The sequence below is a fragment of the Hippopotamus amphibius genome, chromosome 13, assembly GCF_030028045.1.
Source record: "Hippopotamus amphibius kiboko isolate mHipAmp2 chromosome 13, mHipAmp2.hap2, whole genome shotgun sequence".
NCBI lineage: Eukaryota > Metazoa > Chordata > Mammalia > Artiodactyla > Hippopotamidae > Hippopotamus > Hippopotamus amphibius.
Window position 1 is genome coordinate 2,098,228 of NC_080198.1, and position 27,256 is coordinate 2,125,483.

At 61.3% G+C, this 27,256-nt stretch overlaps 1 protein-coding gene across 9 annotated transcripts in view; it reads right to left on the reverse strand.

Annotated features, from left to right (window-relative positions):
- The window catches only part of IQSEC1 (IQ motif and Sec7 domain ArfGEF 1), an 81,791-nt gene that overhangs the window by 44,746 nt on the left and 9,789 nt on the right, over positions 1-27,256 (reverse strand). For 8 of the 9 annotated variants that reach the window (XR_009048769.1, XR_009048768.1, XM_057705588.1 and 5 more), the window contains exon 1: positions 22,639-22,797. The exons of the other annotated variant lie outside the window; for it this stretch is intronic. Coding sequence is in view for 6 of the 8 variants with exons in the window: in XM_057705588.1 (XP_057561571.1) it covers positions 22,639-22,703 (65 nt within the window). In the remaining 2 variants the exon portion in view is untranslated. Of the gene's footprint in view, positions 1-22,638; positions 22,798-27,256 lie in introns of those variants that run through there. 9 annotated transcript variants of the gene reach the window in all.

The following is a 27,256-nucleotide window of genomic DNA, read 5'->3' on the forward strand; positions in this document are numbered from 1 at the left end:
CCTGGAACGCTGTTCGCCAGATTTCGGCACGCTGCACACCTTCCCCTCCCTGGCGTCTTTACCAAAATCAAAACCTCAAACCACTCCGATAAGAAATGGCCAGACCATCCTATTGCAATCAGCATGACTCACTGTCCTCCAAAAAATGAGTGGATTAAATCGAGCAGAGCACATAGCATAAGAACCCGTCTTGAGCCAGAGAACATCTCTCTTTCACGGTCCCAAACAGAAGCTACACAGTATTAGACACCGAGAGAGTCTCCTTAACCTGAGCCAAACCCCTGGTGAACACAAGGACAACACGGGACGTGAAAACGCCCGGCGCGGACAAGCGCTGGCAGCAACAGGTGCTCTCAGGACGTGCGGCTTAAATCCCTCAGGGCACCAGCTGGACCTGGTCACTGAGCTTCAATCTTGCAGATGCTTGACCTCAGCCCATGGAGATGTTTACTCACACCCCGAAGCTAAAGGCGCGAAGCCCCTCTGTCCTGGTTAGCACTTGGCTCTGCCCCCAGCTCCTTCCCAGGGGAGGAGGGACTGTCCCCTGAGCAGAACAGACACCTGCCCCCTCCTCACAGCAGAATGTCCACTGCAGACTGCCCCAGGGACATAGCTCTCTGGCCCAGCCCCAAGCCGTCCCTGCACACTTCTTCCTCACCACGGTGCTCTCCCGACCAGAGCTCCACCTCTCGCCACCCAGGTCCCCCCTCTCTCTCCTGGGGAGGCTTCTCCCCAAGCCCGTGTCCATCAGCCAGGATCGGACACCCCAGAGTTGGTCCTGCTGCACAATGGAATTCGTGATCACGCACAGACTCGCGGCCAAGTGCAAATCTAGGAATGGGCGGGCACCATCCCACATCCCTGCCAGTTCAGAGCTTCTGGGACGTTCCATGACAGTTAGGGCTGCTGCCAGTACTCTGAGAAGATGCCCTGACCCAGCAATCCCGTTCCTAGAGATTCACGCGAAGGAAATAAGACCACCAGGCAAAGGGGCAAGTACAAGGAATTCTACCACAGTGTTGTTTCCAATTATACAAACTTGGAAATAATCTAAATGCCTGTCAACAAGGGGTTGATTTAAATTAATTATATATCAATATAATGGAAACTATGTCAAGATGGGGGAAGGTTTAGCTTGATGGTTGTTCTTATGAAAAAGACTGGGGGACATTTTTGGCTGACATGAGTTTCATACAAGCCAAGAAGCCAGTCACTAACACCAACAGGCGAAAAGCCAGAAGCAGACCCAGCCCTGCCGTCCACTACAGGTATCAGATCACAGCGCAAGACCCTCGGAGCCCCAGACGGGTTCTTAAGCCTGGGGCGTACTCACCCCCACCTTCTCCAGCCAGCCCGGGGCAGACATGGCTAATCCATCACAGACTCCCTCCTGCAGATCTGCCAGCACAGCGCACCACACGCCACGACAGACGCCAGCCGGGGGTGAGAGCAGCCCCGTCTGCAGCCCCGATTACAGCACGAGGCCACCTCCCACCAAGGGCCGGGACCACGTGGCCAGGACAGCGGCCAGAGGGATTAGGAGGCCTGTGGTCAAGCCTCTGATGGGCCAACAGGCAGAGGACAGCAGATTTCTCCTGTGGACAGAACTATGACCGGTGTCGCTCGGCTCGAGAAACAATGCTCTCAGGTGGTTAGGGTTGCACTGGAGGTGATGAGCTCCCTGTCACTGCGGCTGTGCAAGCTGCGGCAGGTCAGACACCTGTCAGAGGTGTGGCAGAAGGACTCCTGCCCTGGCTAGAAGCCACTGTGAGTCTGCACCCACTGCCCTTCACTTGCATTTCTTGGCCTCTGAGGCTACACTCAGGTCTCAGTTCAAGACCCACTTCCTCCATGAGGCCAACCCTGCCTGCTGCAGCCCTCACTCCAACCCTCTTGGTCCCCATGGAGATCACCTGGGCGAGTGTGGGGGGGTCCACCACCCCCCACCCCCACTGGGAGTCCTGCTCTGTGAGGGCTGGGTCCCTGAAAGTCTCAGCCTCCAGCAAAGACAGGGACCCAAGCAAGACTGGCTCCTTCCCAAGAGACCAAGCTCCACAAGTGCACAACAGGGGCCCGGAAGCTGTGTGTGTGCGTGTGTGCATGCACGCGTGTGGGGACGGGGAGGGGAGGGGACGAGGGATGGGACTTGGGGCTGGAGAGCAGGGAGTGGGGGCTGGAGAGCAATTGCGGGGGGTGGAGAGCAGGGGGTGTGCTGCAGAGCGGGGGGGGGCAAGAGCTGCACACGGAGGCGTCCACCCTTGGCTCCAGGGGCCCTACCGCCCCGGCCCAGGGACTCCAAGCTCTGCATCGTCCCCAGGTCCCCCAGGCTCCTCCTCCCCTCCTCCGGTTTTCCACACGTGCCTTCTTGCACTAGAGGCTGGTTTGTGTTATTTTCACGTGGGGAAATGGTTGGATCGCAGTGTCCAGAATTTCCGACGGCCCTAGGATGGCGGAAACCACATACGAGAACACATTTTGAAGTCTCCCGGCCTCATCTCTGCCAAGCGAGGGGGCTGGGTGGGCTTCCCGCCACGGCCTCCGAGCCAGACGTCTGGGTTGGAACCCTGGCTCCACGGCCACCAGCTGTGTGATGACCATGGCCAGGAGTCCTGCTGTGCCTCAGTTTCCCTTGCTGTCAGATGGGGGCGATTAGAGCACCAGCATCATACGACACGTGAAGCCTCTGAGAGTCGGGACAGGGGAACGCCCTCAAAAGCCACCCAGCTCATAAAAGGCGCTTGCTAACCACTGTCTGCATGATTCTCTGACGGAGGGCCCGGCCCGCAGGTCCCGGCAGCTAGAGGTGGGAGGGGCACGCAGGCCAGCGTCTGGGCCAGGGTCACCTGCCCTGCCTGCTGCAGGGCCTCCCCTTCTGCAGACACCCCTCCAGGTGTGAGCCATGGTCGCTGCTGAAGGGGGCTCCCAGGGGAGGCGGGAGGGTCTGAGGGAGGGCGCAGGCCCCACGGCCGGCCGAGACGCCACAGCCTGACTCCAGCGGGGGGGCGCGTCAGGGCAGGGGGCCCTCGGCCTCTCGGGCCACGGGTATCTCTAATGACGGCTTGTGAGGTCCTGAATGACTGTTCTTGGGAAACATGTTAGTCAGAGGAGGCTCTGGGCAGAAGCACGGACCCGCCGCTCACCCCCAGCACCGCTGAGGCTGACAACAGAAGTAGCGCCTCACGTCTACACGGTCAGCGGTGTCCACGCAGCTCCGTCAGTCCCCCGACCGCCCGGCACCCCCGCAGGCACGGGGAGGCTGGGCCCATCCTGAGGTCCCACAGCTCACGCGTGAGATCAGAACCCAGGGAGCCTGGCCTCAGAGCCCACATGTGTACCTCCTGGGCTTCTGCGACTTCTGAGTCACACACACACACACACTCACTCTCTCACACACACACACTCACATACATACACTTTCACACACACACACACACACACACACTCACACACACTCAGACACATACACACACTCACACACTCACTCTCTCACACACACACACTTTCACACACACACTCACACACTCAGACACATAACACACTCGCACTCACACTCACACACACACTCTCACACACACACTCACATACTCTCACACACACACACACACACACTTTCACACACACACTCTCACACACATACTCACACACTCAGACACATACACACACACACTCACATACACACACTCACACCCACACACTCACATACTCTCACACACACACACACACTCATGGGTCTGGGTGATGCAGCAGCAACTCCGCTCTGTACATCCTCTGGGCACAGGTGCTGTGTTGAGTGTTTAACCTCCGTGGCCTGCAACGCAACCACCATCCCTGGGGACAGGGACGCGGGGGGTGGGGCGGGCCTAGGCCACTGTCCCTTCTGCAGATGAGGAATGTGGGGCTGGCAGCGCTGAGTCACTGGGCCAAGGTCAACCATGCCGGGGACTTGACCCCAGGCAGGTGCCTCTGCCACCTGGTGGCCCAGAGGACGTGCGAGCAGTTGACGTGCAGGGGGCAGGGCTGGGGGTCTTGGGGTCGTGTATGGTGATGAGATAAGCCAGCTCGGGCTGCGTGGTCCCGGCTGTGGTCACATTGTGTGGAAACGCCACCCTCTTCCGAGTGGGCTGGCCCCGTGCGGGGAAGAGCAGTCTGCAGGCCTGCCCGTGGTTCCACATCCGCGCCAGAGCCTCCCTCCGGATGCCCAACAGCGTGCACAGGCCTGGGCAAGACAGCCTCCCACATACACATGCCCCTCACACCTCGCGGCCTCCACCACACCCTGTTCAGGGTTCCTGCTTTCCAGAAAGGGAGTCCGGGCCAGAGACAACAAAGGCCTGGCCCTCACAAGCTGCCCCTGGGGCTCCTGCGGCTCTGCTGCCCAGGCCATGTTAGCAGAGGCTTATCGCCCAGAACGCGGAGGAGACGGTCTTGCTCTGCACTAGGTTCTGGGGGAGGAACATGGACAGACCAGAGCAGGGTCGGGAGGGGAGGGGAGGGTGGGAAGGAACTGGCGGCCGTGTGCCCCGTCCTGGGGCAACAGGAGCAGGACCAAAGGCCGAGGGAAGGCAGCCTGGGGGCTCAGGGAGGCAGAGGCGTTCAGCAGTTCCGCTGCTGGGGAAGGGGCTGCCGCAGGGCAGTGCAGGCATTCCAGCAGGGTCTGGAAAACCAGTCTTCGGGGACGGCTGCGGCATGGGGTAGGTCACGACCCACATACACGCAGCCAGCGTGCCCCGTGGGAGACCCGGCACAAGCTAAGTCCACGTATTTAACCCCTGCCGTGAGCCCATCGAGAAGGCCTGACTCTCCCTGCCTCTGCTGATGGGAAAACGGAGACGTGGGGTTTGGGCCTCACCCAAGGTTGCAGAGCTTGGAGCAGAGCCAGGATTCAAGTGCAGGTCTTTCTCCCATCTTTCAACTCAGAGATGACGTGCCCGGGCCCGGAGGCAGCCCCCGAGGAGCAGTGTACAAGGACACGGGGCGATCTGAAGGGACGATTGAGTGTGTAAAGGGACACAGAGCTGGAACGCCAGCAAGAAGGGGGCAGAGAGGGCTTCCCCAGGGGACCCGGAGGCTGCCCCTGTGCTGGCCATCCCCACTCTCCTCCCTGCTCTGGGCGGAGGCAGCATCTCCGGGGAGGCCTAAAGCCTCGCAGCTTGGACCACAGTTGGTAAGTGGTCCTCACAGAGGACAGATGCCTGGCTGGCAACCAAAGGGACTTACAGACTCTGCGGGACACCCCCAAGCCCTGTCCCTCCCAGGGAGGAGGAGCCGGGGACACCCCAGACTGAAGCCAGGCCACGCCAGGCACCTCCCCTGGCGGGCAGGTTGGGTCAACGTGACCTAGGAGGACCTCAGGAGGGGTGGTGAGCAGGAGGGGGAACGTCTTAGCCTGCAGAGCCGGGTGGAAATCTAGGGAGGGCGGGCAGAGACGCAGCGCGGCCGAGTGCACGGGCGGCCCTCACGGCCTCCAGACGCTGCCGAGGCCTCAGACAGAGGGGCTGGGGGAGGCGGGAGCCACGTCCACCTGAACACCCAAGGTGGCTTCTGGCCGGTTGACGAGGAGCACCGTTTCCAAAATGAGGGCGGGGATGCGCTTTCTGGACCACCGGGCGGGGCCGGGAGAGTCAGGAGGGTTTCTGCTTTTACCCAGCTCCTCAGTTTGCTCTGATGCGGTTCTACGGGGATCACAAAGGAACCGTGCGAACCCGCGTCCAGCCCCCGGCGCTCCGTCTGTGCTGCCCAGCGGACGCCTGGGACGCAGGCTCAGCTGAGCTCCTGCACGGCCCCCAGCCCGCCCCCCGCAGCTGCCCCATCTCGGCCGACGGCAGCTCCATCCTTGCAGCTGCTCAGCCCAATAATCTGATGGCCAGTCTTGGCAACTCTCCTTCTCACACCTGACTCCCCATCTGTCAGCAAATCGGACCGCTCCACCTTCAAAACAGAGCCAGCATCTGACCGCTTGGCCTGTCTCCACCAGCCCAGTCTCTGCGAGGCCCTAACCTCTTTCCTGCGCTACGGTCACAGCCTCTCCAGCAGGCTCATCGCGCCCCTCTCACCACCAACCACCCCCCCCGCCCCCCACCACCCTCCTCCACGCAGCAGCTGGGATCCTGTTAAAACACAACTCGGACCAGGTCCCTCCTCTGCTGCCCCGCATGGGGCTTAGAGCCAAGTCCTCCCAGTGACCCAGACGGCTCTGCAGGACTGGCTGTCCCCCTGCGACCCCTCCTCCACGCCCCCTTGGCCATCCCACCCTTGCCCTGCTGGCTGTTCCTCCACATTCCCAACACACTCCTATCACAGGGCCTTTGCACATGCTTTCCCCTCTGCTGGTATCTTTTCCCAGACGTCCACCTGGCTCACTTCCTCACCTCCTTCAGGTCTCTGCTCAAAGGCCACCCGTGTCTCAGCGAGGACCCCAGCCCTCCCCTTTCCTCCCCTGCTGCATCTCTCTACAGCAGAATGCCCCTGCCACACCCCCATCTGCGGGAATGTCTGTCCCGTGAGATCTGGGCCCCAGAACAGCACACGGCAGGCACATAGGAGGTGCACACACTTCAAACTACTCCTGCCCAGCCAGGGAAGCCTTTTTAAAGAAACCCAGACTCCCCAGGGCTTCTCTGGCTGCCAGAGGGACCGTAAGGTCTGTGGGAGTGGGACCCGGGCCCAGGTGGGCACAGACTTACAACAAACAGTCTCCACTGGGCTGGCTGGGCCCGGCCCTCAGGTGAGGTTTCAGACCCTGGTTGGGGATGACGGGATACGGAGCCACAGGCCCAAAACACACCGAAACCGACAATTTCAGTGCAGAAAATCCCCGCAAACATGACTCAGCCTTGTCCAGGAAGTTTTTAAAAAGAAGCTGGAAGCTTTTCTACCTCCCCACCCCTCATCGTTGGGCTCAAAAGGGACAAGGACCCTCTGGCCGGGTAGTGACACCCCTCCCTCAGGAGGCGATGCCCAGGTGACAGACACAAGACAACTGCAGAGGGCCTGGGGCACGTGGCCCCCCAAACCAGGCTGGTCCCTAGACTCCCCCGGGAGACTTGGCACTGATTTCTGCCCGAGTCCTAGAGATGCTGAGAGTTCAAAGGGTCAGCTGGCAGCACAGCCCCAGAAACCAGACTTCAAAAAGAGCCCCGCTTGGTTGTGACCTGTGGCCTGTCTGGAACCCCAACTACCAAGCCAAGCCCCCCATCGGACACAGAGGAAACAGGGGCCCAGGAGGAGAGACCCAGCCAGCCCCCTCCTCTCCTGCTGCCCCACAGCCTGGCCTTCGGGAACCCCCCCCCCCCGCCACGGGCCAGGCACACACCCCCGGTTGAGGGCCTGGCCAGCCCAAGTGTCTGTTTGGTCCACACAGAGCAGTGGTCACCATCTTCTTTTTCTTTCTCAAGTTAGAACTAGGTACCAGGAGTGTTCACTCATTCAGATTTCTGGCTTTTCTTAGATAAAACCAGAAGAGAACGCATTCCGGTGTGGCATCCGTCGCGGAGCTGAGCGGCTACCTGCCTCGTGGTGGACGTGTGCCTGCCTGCCCCGAGGACACAGAGCCACCGCCACGGGGCCCAACTTCCCCCACCCCAGCCTGACCTCCGTTTCCCACCAGAAAAACAGTCCTCACGTCCCCCTGGCTGTGCACACAGCAAGTGCTCGGTCTCCAAACCCAGGCCCAGCTGGGGCCCTGCTGCAGCGGCCTGATGGGGCCCCCAAGGGACACGGCACCCATGGGCTGAGCAGGTCCCTCACTGAGGCTTTAAACATAGCTACACAGCTAATACGACAACTTACCACATAGTTTTGTTTTTAAAAAAAAAGACTGGTGATTTTAAAACTTCACTGGTTTTAATCTCTCTCGACATTTTCTTTGGACCTGAAAAGTCTTACCCACCAAACCATGGACAGGGACAACTGGGCTGCACGGGGACCACAATGCAGACATGAAACCAAGTGCCCATGGGAAGGTCTAGCCTCTCCCAGGAGCCCCCCTGCAACCCCTCGGCGCCCGGCTGGTCACTTCGTTCTGTGAACTGAAGCCAACTATGTGACACACCCAGGTCAGGGCCAGGGACGTGGCGGACACAGACCACGAGGCCGGCCGGCATGAGGAAGAGCGACGGGGGTGCGTCAGGCACCGCGGAGCCCAGCTCCAGTGCCCGAGGCGGGAGGCTTCCTGGAAGCCAGGCACCCTCCGCCGGGACCCAGGAGGAGCAGCTGGGCAGCGGGTGAGGGCTCTCCCCGGCTCAGGACGCTCCGGGGGTGGAGGCCGAGCGGGGTGGGGGGGGGCAGGCCACCGTGTGCACGAGGGATGGGCAAGCTCCGTCCGGCAGGACACGTGTGGGGCTGCAGGCACCAGAGTGTTCAGGACCTTGCAAGGCTTGTTGGGGAGGGTGCACGGGACCCCAGGGTCAGGGCAAGGCCGAGGAAGGGTCCAGGATTTCACAGGCAGCGGCATCCTAGAAAGAGAACTCTAAGTGCAGAGCGCTGGCCCCTCAACCCCCGAAGTCACTGCCTCCGCCTCCCCCCATCCTTCCCCTGCAGTGAGCCTCGGAGGCGACAGGGCCTGCGCAGGCCGTGACAGCGGGACGGGGAAACGGGCTTCGTCCGAGGGACCGTGACAGGCCAGAACAGCGGGACGGCTGTGCCCGTCCTCGGGTCCTGGGAGCCGCGCTGGGGGGGCCAGAGGCCACCGAGAAGCCGGGAAGGCTGAGGACGGGGTGCGGCAGGGCTGCTGACGGGGGAAGCTGGGCCCTGCGGGGAGGAGAGGGAGCTGGGGCGGGGGCACGGGGCCGTGTCACTCTTGAGGACGCTGTTGGGAAGCGGAGGGGTGGCGGCTGAAGGTGCTGGGGCTCCAGGGAAGGCCTGTGGTGTCAGCGGGACAGCCCCCGGGCACATGTGAATGCTGGAGAGAGGGCCTGGGAGGAGCCGTTAGAGGGAAAGGCCCCACTGGGGCGCGGTGCGTGGGGCACAGCCAGGTAGGACTGTCTCCTGGGGTCGCGGCTGCCCAGGGCCTGGACCCCTGAACCCCCAGCAAGCTCGGTCTCAGATGGGGCCGGCTTCGAGAGCCCGAGGTCTGAAGTAGGCCAGAGCAAGAGAACAGGGTTCACGCCAACTCTGTCTGGTTGCAGGGAAGGCCTGCAGCCCCGACACGGGCCCTGGGTCTCCCCTCCCACGCCCCCTGGCCTCTGTGACCCGCAGAGCCCTCGTATGGCCCCCGAGCCTGGAACAGACCCCTCTCTAGCCACCCAGCCACCAGCTTCCCCACCACGTGGGGACGGGTCGCTGGCCCGGCTGCCCCAACACCTCTGGGGAGAGGGCCACGGCTGTGACCCCCTTGCCAGCCCCGAGGCCTCCCTGCCCGGGGTGAGGTCCGGCGCATCTCCGCCTCCCCGGCTGCAGCACCATCTCTAATTACCGGCACTGAGGCCTCCAGAAGTGGCTTTTATAGACGTATAAAAATATAGGACTCAGAACAATGGACTCCTCAGAGCGGGAGGCTATTTTTAGAGCCCTGCTCACTGCACCAGTGTTCAGCATCTCCCTGTTCCTCAGCTGCTGCCGGCAAGATGGGCCGTGGGTAGAAGCGGGGTCTCCTTGGGCCGCGAGCACCGCAGGAAAGGCATGCGGTTCAGATGCCTGAGCTTCGGGGCACAGGGACTACTGCCTGGCGCTCCCTGCCCGGGATCCTGAGTGCCCGCACGGCCCCACAGGGCACTCACCAGCCCTCAGTGTCCTGACGTGTCTGGGCAGGAGGCTGGCACTTGGGATCCACCCCTCTCCCCGAGCCTCAGTTTCCCACCTGCATGGCAGGGACGAGGCTGCCCCCTCGGGGCACAGAGTCGGGGACATGGTGCCCGGGCGAGGAACCCTGCGGAGAGCCAGTGACAGGCCTAACCGGATGGGAACTGCTCCAAGGGAGCCGGGGCAGCGCCCTTCCTTGGACAGGCCTGTTCTCACCAGCGCACGGCCAGAGGGAAGGAACAGAAGTCCGCTGCGGGGCCAGGCCCTCGCCCTGTCCTGTCAACATGTTTCCAAGTCACCGTTCCAGCCCCAGGGAGGCGGCAGCTCTGGCGTCCCTGGCGCAGGCCTCACTCCCAAACATAAAGAACGTCTGTCTGCCCGCCTGCCAGAGCCAGGCTGGACCTCCCTGAGGCTCCAAGTGAGTCACTCCCATTAAAATAGCCTGGAGGACCGGAGGGTCAGAGGTTAGCCCCAAGAGCCTGCAGTCAGGTCCAGCACGAGGCGTCCCGGGGGCTCAGGGCCTGGCAAAGGCGGGGCATAGGGGTCACCCCGGCAGCAGGGAAGGGCTGGGGTTCTGCAGCCACCGACCCCGCACCCCACCGCTCTGCGGTCTCCACTGCACCCAGCGCTTCACCGCAGGCTGGCTACCTGCCTGCCTTTTCTCCTGTGTCCCATGTCTCCACCTCAAGAGCTGGCTCCGGAGGGGGGCGGGGCTGCAGGCTGAGGCCCTTGCTCAGGCCCCCAGGGCTGAGAACAGGGCTCGGAGCTCCGTGAGCGTTTGCTGCGTGAGGGATGCCGTACCAGTGATGCTACCAGTGGCTAAGGGGCCCCAGTGCACCTGGGAAGCAGCCTCCCTCGTTCATTTGTTCATTCACTCAACACACACAGAGATGAGGCGCCAGAGCTGGGGGCCGGGCCGGGCCTCCCACACCTGTGCCCTGTCTAGTTCCTCCTGGACGAGGGGCTGTGAGCCCGGAACTCCTTTCCTTCTAAGACCCTTGGGCGGCACCCTCACCCATCTGTCCAGGCATTTCCCTGGGGCCACCTCGGTCCGGCCCAGCGAGCCCATGTTGGGCTCGCTCCTCGCCCGCTTACAAGGGAGGGCACCGATGCCTAGAGGGGAGACAGATGCGCCCGAGACCCAGCTGACACGGGCACAGCCGCGACAGGGCCTGGGACTCTGGACGTGCACCCAGCTGGCTCCCGGGCCCTGCAACCAGGCCTCGGCAGCACCACACAGCTGCAGACGCCGGCCAGCTTCTCCGAGGAACAGACGTGGGCTCTGCACCCAGAACGCCACTCCCTAGGCCTCAAGGCACACAGGTACAGGGGCCGCGTGCAGGCCACCGCGGGGACACCCGGCTCAGCGCCCCTGGGCCCACCTCTGCCCGAGCCCACCTCCCACCGCCCCGGGAGGCCTGCCGGCGGGCACCCACGGGGCCTCCGACGGGAGGCAGGAGCAGAGATCCCCTCCGCAGGCGGCAAACGTGTGCTTTCCCTCGGGCTGGAAGCCAGCTGGCGGGGGAGCCACGAGGCTCTGGGCGGGGGCGCGGCCCACGGGGGAGGGGTTGGGGCCGACACACACGCCCTGCAACGGAGCCCGGCCGGGGCCTCCGCTCACGTGGCATCGCCATCGGTCCCAGGGGGTCTGACCCCACGTCCCGGGGCCCGAAGCACCCGGCCGGGGAACAGGCCTAAACCGAAGGAAAATCAGCATCTACCGGCCGCCCTGCAACCAACCCCAGGACCGGCAGCTCTTCCGGAGAAAGGCCGTGAAAACGCCCTTCATTCTCCCTGGCGCCCTCGGGGCCGGGACCACGGCAAGGGGGACGCCCGGTCACCTGGGACCCAGGGCCTCGTGCCCAGGACGGCTGGCTGGGAGGCCTGGTGCCCACCCTGCTCCTGCTCACACGGCACCTGAAAGGCAGAGCTCCGCGGGAGACAGGGTGGCCCTGAGGGGGCTCACGAGGTCTCCGCAGGGCTCCGGACGGGCAGCGGAGGATCAGGCCACGGGGGCCCACGTGCCCACCGGGGAACAGTCAGCCGCAGCTGGGTGGCAGCCACCGCCCTCGGAGGGCAGGCCCGCTCCCGTCGCCGCGGCCCTCACCGCTCCCTGGGCCCGCCCACACCCGACCTGCTGCTCTCCCGCACACCCTCCTGCCCATCGGAGCACGTGCCTGGGCTGGCCAGGCGTGCAAAGCACCAACACTCAAGACCCAACTCAAAGAGCAGACGTCGGATCTGCACCCCAGGGCCTGCGGTGCCCATGGACGCTGACGGGGAACACCGAGTCCCCAGGGGCAGGGCTGCGGAACTCCCAGAGCTCTGCACCGCGGTGCGAACGCGCAGGCCTTCGGCTCTGCCACTCCCCGGCGTGCCTGACTTTTGCAAGACCCACCAGAGTGGTGACATTACGCGGTCGTCACGGCCACCGAGCTTTCAACTCACCAGACATCCTGCTTCCTCAACGTCAGGCGGTTCGGATATAATTTTTAAAAAGTTTCTCCAACCCTGGATGTCCAGGTGACGTCCCGGGCTCCGCCCACCCTCAGCAGCCCCCTTCACCCGTCTGCACAGGCAACAGTGCCCTGCTGCTCGGGAAGTGCCCACAGCGGGTATGGGGAGGCTCTGGGTGGAGGTCAGACCGGGTTGAGTGCCAGATGCCCCACTGCCGGGCTGAGTGACCCCAGGCAGGTGAGCTCTGGACTTCCACTGCCTCATCTCAGCAACGGGCACGGGAAAATCAAGTGAGGACACGCTTTGCGGACTGCAAGCCCCTGTGTGAGCATGGGGGGGGGTGTTTCTGCTCTACACGCTGACGGACAAGGGCTCGGCCGAGAGCCTCTGCCGCGTTGTTGAGGCCAGAAAGAGACGTGAGAGACACTGTCTGCGGTGCGACACCCACCTAAGCACGCCTCGCTTGGGAACCAGAGACCCCTCGGGGCACGTGCACAAAGCTTCCTCCTCTCACCCCACACACAGCTTACCTGAAAGTTTACGAAGCTGCTTCCCTCACCGGGATGGCACGTGCGGACACCATCTCCTCTTCCCTGTCTGTATCCTTTACTGGCCACTTCCTACAGCCTGCCCTCTGCCAGACCCTCACCCCTGCGTAAGCCAGGGCAGTTCCTGTTGGTTGTGACTGTTTGACTGCACCAGGATGACTGGGGCTTCCACCCCCTGGGCGCACTTGCAAAGATTTTTCCAAACACACACACACACGCAGCCAAAAATCTTCCCGGCTGAGCCAAATTAAATACAGAGGCCTCTAGTTATTTCCATGCACACAAAATGGACTTAAATAAAGCAGCCCTCTGTAGCAGGCTCCAGCAGACAGGGCTGGGCCGGGCCCCAGGGACACCCCGACAGGGCTGGCGGGGGCACCAGCTGGGGAGGCCGCTCCGGGCGAGCGCGTGGGCAGCGCGGGGACGCCCAGCACGCAGGCCTCCCGCCTGCAGCCCACCCTGCCGGCCAGGGCTGGGGCCAGGCGTGGGGCCCTCTCTGAGCCTGGGACGCCCTCGGCCCAGCTCTCCGGTCCCACCCCAGACGGCCGGCCACCGGCTGCCTTCGCCCCCACCCTGCCCTCGCCCCCTGCGCTGCCAGAAAGCACTTTCTAAACTGCAAATCGTCCAAGTCCTTGTCGACTTAACATCTTTCTCGTGGTCCCGACTCCTCGGGGCAGCGCTCACGCCCCGCCCACAGGCCCTGCCCACCCCTCCCCCTACACTCCAGCCTGCGGTGCTGTCCGGCCCTTCCTGGGACACCGGGTGCCCAGAGCGGAAGGGACACAGCCCATAAGAGGCCCCAGGACCCCCTGCCCAAGGCTGAGCTGACCCCAGGACAGGCGCACACGTGTGTGTCTGTGTCCTAAGGGCCAGCGTGTCACAAGATGAGTGAAGGAAGGAAGGAACTGATGGTGACAAGAACCATCGCGTAGCAGCAGGCAACAGCCATGCGCCCGGCCTGCGGAGCCCTCACGTGGAACTAACTCTAACCATCCTACAACTTTTCCCTTCATAGGTGTTTATTCAGGCTTCCCTGGTGGCACAGTGGTTAAGAATCCACCTGCTAATGTTTGATCCCTGGTCCAGCAAGATCCCCCATGCCATGGAGCCACTAAGCCCGTGCACCACAGCCACTGAGCCCATGAGCCACAACGACTGAAGCCTGGATGCCTAGAGCCCGTGCTCCGCAACAAGAGAAGCCACCGCAGTGAGAAGCCTGTGCACGGCAAGGAAGTGTAGCCCCCACTCTCTGCAACTAGAGAAAGCCCGCGTGCAGCAATGAAGACCCAACGCAGTCAATAAATAAATTAATTAATAAGTAATAAAATAAATCTTTAAAAAAAATAGATGTTTATTCTTTAGAGTAGTTTTAGCTTCTTAGCAAGACTGAGCATCGAGACAGGGCTCCCATATACCTGCCCTGACACGTGCACAGTCCTTCCCCCACTGACACCCCCAGCAGAGCGGTGCCTTTGTCACAGGCGGGAACCTGCGGACACCTTGCCGTCACTCAGAGGCCAGAGGGTGACCGAGGGCTCACGCTCAGAGCTGGAGGTCATTTTGTCGATGGAGGAACTGAGGCACAGAGGTGTGACGTAACTGGCGGAGGGGGAGGGCGGGGAAGAGGGGAGGCTGACGGGGGACCGGGCCTCCGGCCGATGGACCACCCTGCTTCACTCCCCCACCCCGCCATCCCTTCCTTGGCAGGGGGAGCCCATCCACCGTGTCGACCCGGACCCCCTCCTGCCTCAGGACCTGGACCTGCGGCATCGCTGGCGGGCCCCCACCGCACGCAGCTCCAGGGCCGTCGCAGCAAGGGCTGGGGAACGACGCTGCCCCCAGCCTCCCCCGACGGCGACGCTGGCACAGGGCCCTCCCCGGCCCGGCACCTGGCAAGCAGGAGCTGTGTGGCCTCGGGCAAGTGCTAGGCCTCTCCGTGCCTCAGCTTCTTAGCCATGAGATGGGGGTGTTGTCCGGCTCCCAGGGCTGCTGTGAGGGCCAAGCGGCAACGCACGCAGGTCGTCACCTGGGGGCCAAGCATCGGGATGTGCTCAGGACCGCGGGGCACGCGCCACGGGACCAGGCGGCTGGAAGGCAGCGAGCGGGTGGCCCTGGACAGGGGCCTTCAGGAGCGGCTGTTGCGCAGAAACTGGCGTCAGACCACATGACCCAAGACCAGCGCCCACCTGAGGAGAGCGCAGGGAGCACGGACCAGTGGGCACCGGTCCAGAGCGGGTGAATCTGGTTGCGGGCCCTCCTTGTGCCCAGCACTGTCAGACGCTGGGGCGGTGACAGCATGTTCCTAAGAACCAGAGCAACTCTCACTTCCCGAGCACCAGTGCTGGGGGGGAGGTCGGGATGACGCCAGCATCCTATGGGAGCCCGAGCTGGGTGGGGGTGGGGTGATCTCGGGAGGAGGGGGGCGTAAGGAGCCAGGTGAGAAGGAACGAGGGCCTGGCCTGGCAGAGGTCCGGGTGGGAGAGGAGCTGGCCAAGAGGGCTGGGAAGGAGCCCGGGGCGGGGGGGCGTCGGTCTCTTAAGCCAAAGAAAAGAGTGCTTGGAGGCCGCACGTCAGGCCACCCAGAGGCCCGGCAAGATGAGGTCCAACATGTCTGGGGGGGACAGGGGCACAGGGGCCACTGCCAACCCCACCACCGGGCAAGGGGCCGCTCTGGGGCAGCAGGCAGGGCCCCGTGCGGACACGAAGCAGAGAGTCCAGTCCTGCCTGGAGGCCCGCGGGGTGAAGGGAAGCACCTTGGGCACCTTGCGGGTCTGGCCTCCCCCGTGACTCTCCCCAGGGAGCCGGGTGTCACTAGAGCCTCAAGGCCGGGAAACGGGCCCAGGCTCTGGGTTCCCAGGCTGAGCCCCCACAGCCAAGGGCTGTCGGAGGAACGGGATGTGCCCCAGGGACCCACCCCGGCCACGTGACAGCTCCACCACCAGAAATGGGGCTGACCCCATGACCGGCCCTTGATGTAAAGTCAACAAAACGTCTGGGATCTGCCTCAGGATAATCCGGGGGGGGAGGACATAAAAGTGCCCGTGGGAGCCATGTGCCCTTCTCTCCACTCTGTCTGTGTTCAGAGTTTTTCATAAGAAAGAGTTTAAAATAGAGCTAAGACTCTGCTGTCCACATCAAGACCTATCATCTTCCTGGGCGATTCTGCCATTTTTACCGCGTAGGGAAAAAAAAAAAAACAAACCCTGCACATTTAATTTACGGCTTTGAGAAAGACAAGGCCCAGAGGGAACAGGGAAGCCGAGTCTGCAAGGCTGCACCTCCCCCTCGGCGCACAGCAGAGGGAAGCTCCGCTTCCCAATCACTTCCTCTCCAACCCCCAGCGCGGGCTCCGCTGCCCCGGGGCCTGTCCAGGACCTACACGGGGAAATACGACCAGTTCCTAAAAACCCGGGAGCAGCTGGCATCTCCTGCACACCTACGACCAGACCAGCACCGCCCCCGCCCTTCAGCCGAGGGGAGAGCCGCCCCGACTCTGCCAGGGGACCTGGAGGACACCTCGCACACCCGGGGACCGCCGGGGCCGGCAAACCTGTTTTTGAGGTCCGAGGCCACCAGCCAGAGCTTCGAGGGTGTTGCGTCCACTCTGCAAAGCGGACTCTGTGCTTGTCCACGTGTGGCTGCTGGGAGGACCCGGGGCTGCTGTTAGGCCTGGGGTGGGATCCCACACATCCCTGCCTGCCCCACCCCCGCCCCACCTCTGCCTCATCCTCCATTCTAGAGAGCCCAAGCCCCACCAGCAATGTCAGGGAGGCAGAAAGGCACACATTAACCTGCAGACCAAACCTACATCACGCAAAACTTGAATATGTTATTTTCATTTTCTCGCCTCCGTTTCCCTGTCTGTAAAACAGGAATAATACCAGCTACTTCACACAAGGCTCTTGGGAGGTTCAAACAGGATACGTGTGTGTCAGAGTCAAAGGCCGCCCAAACGTCAGATGTTATCATTTTTATTCTGTAGCCTGTTCCATCCTGGATCAAACCTGTGCCAACTCCAGACCCACCAAACCCCGCCAAACTGTTCCCCTTCCTGCCCGCATATGCTGGGCACCTGTGCCGGCTGTTACCCGCCCGGCCTTTCCCTCCACGGCCCCACCTGGCAGATAAGACTATAACGGCTCACAGAGGTGACCACCTCGCCCTCGCCACGCCTTCACAGGAGGGCAGGATTGGAACTTCCGCCAAGGCTCCCCAGCCCCAGACGTAAACCCCTGTCTGCCACGGCACGCTGCCTTCCTACCTGGCAGCCAGACTGGGCTGCGGAGGGCAGGGCGGCAGAGCCAGAGACGTGAGGTCGCTGATCCTGAGGCCAGCCGCATCAGGCACCAGAAGCAGCCCCGCGAGGACCAGATGACGGAGCTGCCCAAACCCCTAAGCCCAGTCCTGACCACTGGCTGAGAGTCCTAGAGCACGGCCCCCTGCTCCACCTGCCACAGGGTGGGCGGCAGCCGCAGTGCCCAGCCCGCCGTGCTCCCGGGCCTCGAGGGGCCACTCCCTCAACCACATGCAGGCCACTCACCCGTCCCGTCTGCCATCTTCACTCTAGCTGTGCTACACGTTTCCCAGTCGCTGGGTAAAACACGCCACTGGCCATCCTCCGAGGGAGGTTTCGATCCTCAGCTATAAGCAGCGGCCAGGAGCACACACGTGCCCACGGGCTGTGTCACTCCTCCCCAAGGCTGCGATCGGGGTCCCCCAGCCACTGCCGCCGCACACAAGCAGCCCTGGCCCTGCCTGCGGCCAGAAAGAGAGGCCACTCACTCCCGGCGAGGAACAGCGCCGTGGAACCCCTCAGCTTTGAAAGAGCGAAAAGCTACCATCTACCAGGTGTTTACACTGCGTGTTTAAGCACTTTACATGGCTTAACTCACACAATGAGCTCCTACCGTCACCCACCTTTTACAAATGGGGAAACCAAGGCACAGAATGGCTAAGGGTCCGTGCCCAGAGCAGCGGTCACAGGCTGCGGCATCTGCCCCCAACCGCTGGACCAAACACCCGCCCTCGGCAAAGGACAGCGGGGGTCCTGTGGCTCATTTGTCTTCAGAGATGGAAACCAAGGCCCAGAAAGGGGACGTGACGTGAGGCCTGATGCCAGGGCTCCCAGGGGGGCCTCCTCTCTCTGGAATAATCAGGATAAACCGTAATGCTGGCCAGCAACTGTAACTGATATTTACTGAGCTCTTACAACAAGGCACCGTTTTCAATGTTTCACTCAGATGAATGCAACTAATCCTCACACCCCCAAGCCTCCCAGCCAGAGACAGAAAAACAAACACCGTTTGCGTCCATCTTCTGAAACAGCACTGGGAGGGGGTGCTCACGTTGGCAGACAGACACCAGCCCTGCCTGGACCACAGGCCATTTCCCAGAACCTGAACAGGGAGGCTCCCCGCTGGGACTCTTTCAAATTTCCCAGTTTTCTTAACGGTCCTTCTCTCCTCCCGTGGGATGGAATTCAGCAGCCCACATGCATGTGTGTCCCCTAATGACGTCAAAGGCCGTGGCCTTGGGCTTCCTCACCAGCAGAGGCCGGCTGTGTTTGCACAGGTCCCACACCAAGTCAGGGGACAGTTGATTTTGTCCCTGAGACCAGCCTGGGGCAAACGTGCTACCCTCAAAATGCAGCAAGTACGCGGGACCAAGGGGCATCGTCCAGCATCCTGCCGTGGTGTCTGGGGAAGCAGTCTGGGGTCTGTGTGGTCTAGCAAGACGCTAGGAGAGTGGAGAGAGTTGTCATCAACCTGCCTGCAGGCTGGCACATTTGGGAAATCCTTGGGAATCCGGACAGCAGGGGAAGGCCTGATTCGTGTTCTGTGGTTTGGGAGGGATGCAAAAGGTTCCATTTGCGATGTGACATATTTTGCTGACGATTATTTCGTCCCAGAGGGAGCAGAGCCTGGCTATGAAGAGTGCAGACCTTGGAGCCAGGCAGGCCGAGTTCAAAGCTCAGCTCTTGGACGTACTGGCTGGTGACCCTGAGCCAGGCATGTAGCCTCTCCCAGCTGGGGAGGGCGCACGCCGCAAGCGCTTTCTCATCAGCTGCTTTGAGAACTAAGCACTTCACACGGAGTTCACCAAATGGCAACCGTTGTGATCATTATTATCGCGCCAACCTTTGAACAAAGGAAAAAACAATGCTGTCATAGTTTCCCCATCTATACAAAGAGGGAGGGGACTCTGGCTCTGGTTCTCCACCTGGGCCTTAAGTTCACAGTAAACTGTCTCCATGTTAGGAAGCTGCAAATCAAGGAAATAAAATGGAGAGAACGGTCCTTTCCATCAAGGAGCAGAGACGCTACAGCCACGTACAAATAAGGCATTAAAAGCGATTAGTCAGAGCAACTAGGACCAGGCCCAGCCCCTCACGCAGACTCCAGAAACCAGCAAGAGGGAAAGCGGTGAGGAGCATGTGATGGTGGGGCCGAGGGCCGCTGCTCCCTGTCGGGCATGTACCAGGCGTCCTCAGTTACCAGGCAAAGCTGCACAGGACCCAGAAGGTATTCCGGGGTCCCATTTCACAGATGAGAAAATCAAGGCTCAGACAGGGAAGGCAACATATATGAAGCCACGCAGCTGGGAAGAGTCAAGGTTCTGTGCAATCCCGAGGCCCAGGCCCCGGGACCCAGGGCTTCACACGAGGAATCTGGTTCCCCTACCTCGAGCCCAGGGCCTGGCAGAGCAGGTGCTGGGTGACTGGTGAGGGAGTAAAGGGACACAGGCAGTGTGATGTGGCTGCCCCTGGGGCTGCGCCCGTCTCTCCAGCGAACAAAGCGCCCTCCGGGCCAGAGAGCGTGCGCCTCCCGAGTATAGGGCTCGCTGACAATGGCTGTGCACAAGCCACGGCCCGGGGGGCACACAGCCAACCTGGGTGCAGCCACGGCAGCCAAAGGAGCGGCAGTCCGGTGGCACCAGGCCACGTCCTCCACCACGACTGCCACCACTTTCCTCTCAGCAGCCACTTATGCAGTGGGCACAGCCAGATTCTCTAAGGCCAGACCAATGAATCTTCAAGAGCTGAATGGCCTGTAAACGCGTTACGATTTGCTTTTGAGGGCAAATGATAAATCACACTCAACAGCCTTTGCATGTCCTCCCCCACCTCACAGGCCCACACACTTCCAGGGGACCCAGGCCACCTCCACAGGACTCTCCCCCGGCGGGGTCCAAACCCATCAGCCCCGTGCTGTCACCTTGCATCTGTGCTTACCGGGCGGATATTCCACACGTCATCATAATTCAGAGGAAATTTACAAAAGAGGAAGGAAGAAAATCCAACGGGTCCCTGGTGGTGGGAAGAGCCGAGAGCTGAGCTGGGCGACCGTGCATCTGACCAAGGCTGGGGCAGCCAGCCCAGCGAGGGCTTTGACACGCTCACTGGGAGGTCCCTCCGTGAACCAGCAGCACCATTTCCCGTCACGGACAGGGAAACTGAGGACGGGGTGGGGTGGGGTGGTGGAAATTTGCGTAAATTCACAGAGCTGAGCCGGGATGCAGTCTGTCTGCCTCCCTGATGCCCCGAGCTGCCCTGGACCCACGTTTTCTCTCAGCAAACCACGACCCCATGATCCACGGAGCCCAGCCAGATGACGCGCACACGCACAGGCTGAGCTCCCGGAGCCCTGTCCAAACTCTTCCAGAAAGACCTATTTGTCCAGTCATCACACTGTTTGACTGTGCAGCCAGCAGTCCTGTACGTGTCTCTGAACCAAAGCTGTGTAAATATTAGCACAAGCAGCTCAGAGTCCGACTTCCTTGAGCGAGAGCCGGAGGACAGAGACAGGGCTGGCAGGGACCCTCCGCAGGGCTCCATCAGAACATGTGGCTTCTACTCTGGGCTCGCAGCATGATACTCTGGTCACATCCCCCGACTCCTTGCCTCTATGTGCTCACGTAGAAAAAGACGGTGGGGAGAGGCTCAGACAGCAGAGCACCCAGGATGGGTGCCAAGCGTGCTGCTGGCTGGGGGGTGGAGTGCGGTGGGCTGCCGGGACAGGTTGTCTTGAGCCTGTTACAGACTGGGGGTGTCCCGAGGCCTCTGGGGCCTGCTGGATCTTCCCTGGGTTTAGAGAAGGGGAGATGGCCACCCGGAAGGACTCTGGGTCGGGGGCAAGCTGGCCAGCCCAAGGAACACCCGGCTAAGCCTCCACAGGCCAGGGCTGGGCTGATCCTCTCCCGCCCTCCCCCAGGCACTCGGCAGCAAATGGGCCCCACCTGCTCAGAAGGAAGCCCAAGAGGGAGCTGTGGGGCCAGGCCTGAACAGGGCTTAATCTCCAGGGCACCTGGCCCGGCTGAGACCAAGGAGCAGCTGCTCATCACCAGCTCTGACCGCAAAATGGCCCAAGCAGGCTTCTCTGCAGCTGGAAGATTTAGATTGGCTACACGGAGGGACTTCCTATGCGAAGCGATGCAGGACTGAGAACTACGCAGAAGAGGTGGCCATGGACATCCCAACAGAAAGGGTGACACTGGACAAGTTCTAGAGGACAGGCAAAATCCTCAGGCTCTCTCCGCTGGGTGGACGAGGCCCAGCCAGCAGAGTGGGCTGACTACCTTGTCCCGCCAGCCTGTGGCCACAGGAGGACAAACACTCTGAATTTTGCTCACTGCTATGTCCCCAGCACCTGGAGCAGGGACCGTATGAAGCAAGCACTCAATAAACCACAGGGCCTTGGTGCTGACAGCAGAAGGCTCAATCTCAGTTTGCTCCCTGTAAAATGGGGATGTGGTACCACAAGGACAAGAATGCAAACAAACACAGGACAGCTGCATAGGTCAGCGGCCCGTGTGGGATGTTAATATCATGATAACCCCCCCTCCCCATTCTCGGACTGATGCCACTGACCCCAGACAGCTGGCCCTGCAGCTGCAGCCTGCCTGGCCTCTGCCCCAGAAGCAAGGAGCCATGGGTCCTTGGGAACTGCACCCCCACAACCCTACCTGGAGCCTTAGGCCCAGAGCCCTGGCCCCTGGGGTGACGGGGGAGGGGAAGGGAACATATGTGCATTCTCAGTGCAACTGCCAGACACACGCTGCAGAATTTCTGAACTCAGAGATCAAAGGGCTGCAGGTGGGCTCCCTCCCCAGGAGGTCTGACACAAGCTAAGATAGTTTGTCAACAAATGCCCTCCGCCCCACAGCCCTGCTCCTCCCCGCCCCACGGCCCTGCTCCACAGCCCTGCTCCTCCCAGGGGCCTGCAGACAGCTCAGGGGGCAGCTGTGCTGGCTGGCAGAGGGAGGAAATCGATATTCCCGTCACATACACACTCTCTCCCTCTCTCTCCATAAACACAGGCCCTTGGATGCTCAGACAGCCACCCACAGGCCCCGAAGCAGAACAGGGATGGTCTCTGGGACACACTCATCCCCGCCAGACTCCGTCCCTGACCACACCAGGCACACGTCCACAGACACCCGCAAGCCCACCAGCGGCCCCGGGCCCGCTCACAGCCCCACTCAGTCACAGCAGCAGCCACCCTGAGCTCAAGCTTCTCGCTCCAGGTGCCCCAGCGCCCTCGCCGGTGTCCCCGCCAGAGCTCACCTGGGCACCTGCACACAGCCCCGCACACTCTCCCCGACAGAGCGGACACAGGCCCCGGGCCCAGCATCACCAGGCCCGCAGGAGGGCTCCGGGGCACCTCCGCCGGCCTGCCACCAGACGCGGCGCGGACCCCCGCGGGCCCCGCTCCGCCCCGCAAACTCGCGGCTCCCAGCTCCCCGCGGTCCCCAGCTCCCCGCGGTCCCCAGCCGGCAGTCACCGGGCGAGCGCGAGCGCAGCGCTCCCGCGCGGGGCCGGCACGCACGCTGGCGGGGCGCGGCCCCGGACCCCCGGCCCCCCGGCCCCCGGCCCCGCTCACGCGCGCGCGGCCCTTACCCGCTGTCGAGCTCCAGCTCCAGCAGCGACTGCGTGCGCTCCGAGTTGCAGTGCAGGCACCACATGGCGGCCGCCCGGCCGAGCTGGCGGGGCCGGGCGCCGGGACCCAGGCCGGGCCAGCGGCGGCCGGACCAGCGGCGGCCGGACCAGCGGCGGCCGGACCCGGGCCGACCCCCGCCCGCCCGCCCGAGCCCCGTCCGCTCGCCCGACACGCGGCCACCCGGGTCGCCCAGCCCAGCGCCCGCAGGTCCCCGCCGCTCCCGGCCCCAAGTCCGAGCTCCAGGCCGGCCGAGCCCGCCCCGCCGCCGCCGCCGCCGCCCGCCTGGCGCAGCGCAAGGCCGGGCCCGAGGAATGTGGCCCGGGCGGGGGCGGGGCCGGGCGGGGGCGGGGCCAGGGCCGCGGGCGCAGGGGGTGGGGGCGGGGCCGCAGGGGCGGGGCCGGGCCGCGGGCCCGGGGTGGGGGCGGGGCTGCGCCCGGGGGGCGGGGCCGCTCTCAGGGGCGGGATTCTCCCGAGGCCGCCGCCGCAGTCCCAGCCGCGGGCCCTCTCCCCGGAGGACCGCCCGCTCCCTCTGAGACGGAGCCCCCAGCAGCCACATGTCTCTCCGCAGCGTGTAAGCACAACAGATACAACCCCCCAGACCAGCCAACTGCAGCCTTCTCTGCCAACGGCGCCAACCTCTGCCAACCCTGACTTTGGCCTCAGTTTATAACACGGGGCTTCCGCTTTCCCAGATGGTGTGACTCTGGGCTCTGGCGCCCCTGCCCCAGAGATAGGGCAGTGGGTCCCATGCTGAGGCTGGGGACATCTCTTAGGGAACTTTTTGGTGAGGACCTGATGGAAGCGGCTTCTTTCTCCCTAAGCCCACCCAACCCTTCGGCCTTCCTTCAACGAGAGACAACTTCCAGACCCCCAGGGCAAGCAATACTAATTAGCATTTTAGAGCCCTTTACTGATATTTGGTCCTCAAGACAACACTGTGATGCCGTTATTACCTGGCGCACTTTCCAGAAAAGGAAACTGAGGCCCAGTTTAACTGGGTTAACTCTAAGAAGCTTTCCCCCAGCTTCACCGCTCCCAGGCGGCACAGCTCTCCCTACTGTGAGCAATCACGGCACATGCTATTCTCAGTTTCCACATTTATTTATGATCTGTCCATGGGCTCCTTGAAGGCAGGCACAGTGCCCAGCACCCACACTTGTGGGATGCCCAAATGTAGCTGGGAGACCTCCAGCAGACAGACACAATGAAAAGCCCACCAGTCCTAAGCCGCCCCACCTGCAGGTCCATCTCCTGGAGGGCCAGGCAGCTGGCAGGTCTGCAGGGGTCAGGAAACTGTGGGAAGCCACTCATGCAGGGGCTTGTGCCCTTTTGAATCTTTCATTTGGAGAGGGTGGTGCGCGGGGCCTGATGAGAAGCGGTATTCCCAGATGGGGAACTGGGGCGGGTGGGGAAGAGTGGAGGAAGAGGGCTGGGCTGGCCCCCAGAGCCAGTTTGGTGCCCCCAGGGTTCCCAGGCGAGAGGCTGAGCAGGAATCCACAGCCCATCTACACGTCCCTCCTCTTCACTTCTGATGTTTTCTTTGCTACATTAAAAATAAATGGGGCTTCCTAGGTGGCGCAGTGGTTGGGAATCCGCCTGCCAATGCAGAGGACATGAGTTCAATCCCTGCTCCAGGAAGATCCCACATGCCACGGAGCAACTAAGCCCGCGTGCCAGAACTATTGAGCCTGCGCTTTAGAGCCCATGAGCCACAACTGTTGAGCCCATGTGCTGCAACTGAAGTCCATGCGCCTAGAGCCCGTGCTCCGCAACAAGAGAAGCCACGGCAATGAGGAGCCCGTGCACCACAGTGAAGAGTAGCCCCCACTCACCGCAACTAAAAGAAAGCCCGCACACAGCATCTAATAAGGGTCTGGTATCCATACTAGATAAAGGACTCTTACAACTCAACAATAAAATGGAAAATAACCCAATTAGAAAATGGGCAAAGGATCTGATCAGACATTCCTGCAAAAAAGATACATGATCAATAAGCACATGAAAAGATGCTCAACATCACTGGTTATCAGGGAACTGCGAATCAAAACCACAATGCGGTATCACGTCGCAGCCACTAGGACGGCTGAAATCAAGATGGACAACAGCCCCTACACACAGGGTTCTGGAAGAAGACCTTCACATCCTGCATCCTAGATGGGGGTGGGGGGATGGGAGGGGGTTGAAATAGTTGGGGAGGGGGGTGGAGAACTCCCACCCCTGCTCAAACTGCCCTAAAAATAGGCTGTAAAAAACGGAGCCAAGAGAGTTCCCCCTCAGCTGCTGGAGTGCTCCAGACACGGGCTCCAACAGCCTCACGACCTGGATTCTCCAAGAATTCCAGGCACTTCTCCAGGCCCAGGGCCTCGTCGCCCGCCAGAACTGTCTTGGCGACATAGTTCCGGCTGGGATTTAGAAGAAGGGCGTTGAATTTCCCTGTTAGCATTTGGACTACCAGAGGATGGAATCCCTGGAAACCAAAGGCCTCTTCATTCTCTTGTTTTCTCTTCCGGCAGAGTGTGCCTTCTGCTTCTGCTCTCAGTTAACTGACTTGCAGATTAATAATTTAAGGAATCGCGAGGCAAGTGAGAAAAGTTCGAGCCTGGAAAAGAAGAGAGAGCCAATTTTTCTGCTGGGCAGAAATGACTAGACTGGGCAGAGGTCTTACGTGTGCCACTTGGGCAAACTGCTCAGGCTTCTGAGTGCCAGTTTCCTCATCTGTAAAGTCAGGCTCATCTGCCACCTCTTCCCAGGTGAATCCCCCTTGCCCTTTTATTTACTTTGGCAAACACGCGTCAGTGCCTACTCCATGCCCGTGTTCTCAGGCACAATGGGGAGACGCTGCTGCGACGAGGGTCCCTGGGTATGATGTTACGGTAGTCTGGAGGAAATAACCCATAACTCTGTCCCACAAGAGGCTCCAAAGATAAAGGGACATTTAGGCTGGGCCTTGAGGGGTGAGTAGGAGCCCATCTACAAGGCTGTAAGATGCAAGAAAGGCATGAAAATGCTGAGTTTCACTGTATCGTCCTGCGTTTCAGTCCTGATCTACTTGCCTTGGCCCATTTCACATGCCCACAACCTGACTTCATCCCCCTCCCCTGGGCCTCTGACAGCCTCCGTCTTCCAAGCCTCCCTACTCTCCTTTGAACACACCCCCAAATGCCAACCTTCGCAGTCCATTTCCAGAGGCCTCCTCCTGTGAGGCCTGGTCTGGTTCCTCTCTCCAGCCCTTGCCACCCCTCCAGCAATACCCCCCGCTGTGCTGGTTCATGGCTGGGACTGGATTTCAGCTTCTGATGTGACTTCCCCTAGAAAGCCACCCTGACTGGACCCCAGTCCAAGTTACAAACTCTTCTTACACGTTCTCCATTTCCTCTGCCCTGCTCTCCTGTCACACCAAAGAGCTGTGGTGCCCTCGCCAGGCAGAGCTGGGCCTGCGTCCTTCTCTGCAGCATCCCCCGTGCCTACCATGGGCCTGGGACACTGATGTGCTCAGCTGAGTAAATCAAAGGCAAACGAAGGCCTGGGAGGCAAGTCCAGTGCCCACCCCCCCCACCGCCTGCTATTTTAAATAAAGTTTTATTGGAACAAAGTCACACTCACTCTATTGTGTATTATCTATGGCTACTTCTGTGCCACAACAAAGCTGAACAGAGCCTAACGGCTTGCAAGCCTAAAATATTTCTATCCAGCTCTCCACAGAAAAGCTTTGTCAGCCTGACATGACGCACTCCCCTGAGGGAGCTTTGCGTTCGCTCTATGTCAGTTCTCTACCCCTTGAGCCAGATCCCCAGTGCCCTGCCTCAGGGCTGTGGACGAGACCCGGGAAAACAGATTCCACACGTCATGGGGGAAGATGGTGATGAAAACAAGAGGGCCGGGCCAGGTGACCTTCAGACAGGTGGCCACAGATGGCACCGTTCACTGTTGGCAACAGCTGCTACAGGGCAGCTTGCTCAGGTGCACAAAGATGCAGGTCCCAGGGTCTCAGCTGTCTGTACCGATAACAGCAGCACATGGAGCAGGACACGGCAACGGCCCTCAGCTGGCCACTGATAAAGTGGTACAGGCAAACCGCGGTACAGGCGAGTCCTCCGTCAAAAGCATGGCGGCGGCATCGTACACACTTACAGCAAAAGAGCGGAGACACGACGTCGTGAGAAAAAGTCCAGATGGATGTGAAATGCGCAGACGATAAAACGTACAGAAAACTAGTATGCTTATGTAGCATAATACGCTCAAAGACTGTTTCTTAAAGGAGACCCGCTGGGAAGGGAAACTGGGGGTTCCAGAGATTCCTGGAGACATGCCTCTGCCTTTGAAGCTTGGGGTACAGAGTGGGAAGAAGGGAGGAGGCCTTTTGAACGATAGTATTTGCAAAATTTTAACCAATTAAAAAGAAAGCAAGTGAAATGAAGAAATCAATAAAAGACACAGCAATCCAAGGGACTACAAGTCTTCTAGCATCCTCTAGGAAACTCTGAAGCCCACCAGAGCCAGTCCACAGAGACCCCAAATTCCAGCCTGTACTTAAGCTGCCTCTCAGGCCACTCTCTGAGAGGTGGTGTCCTATGACAG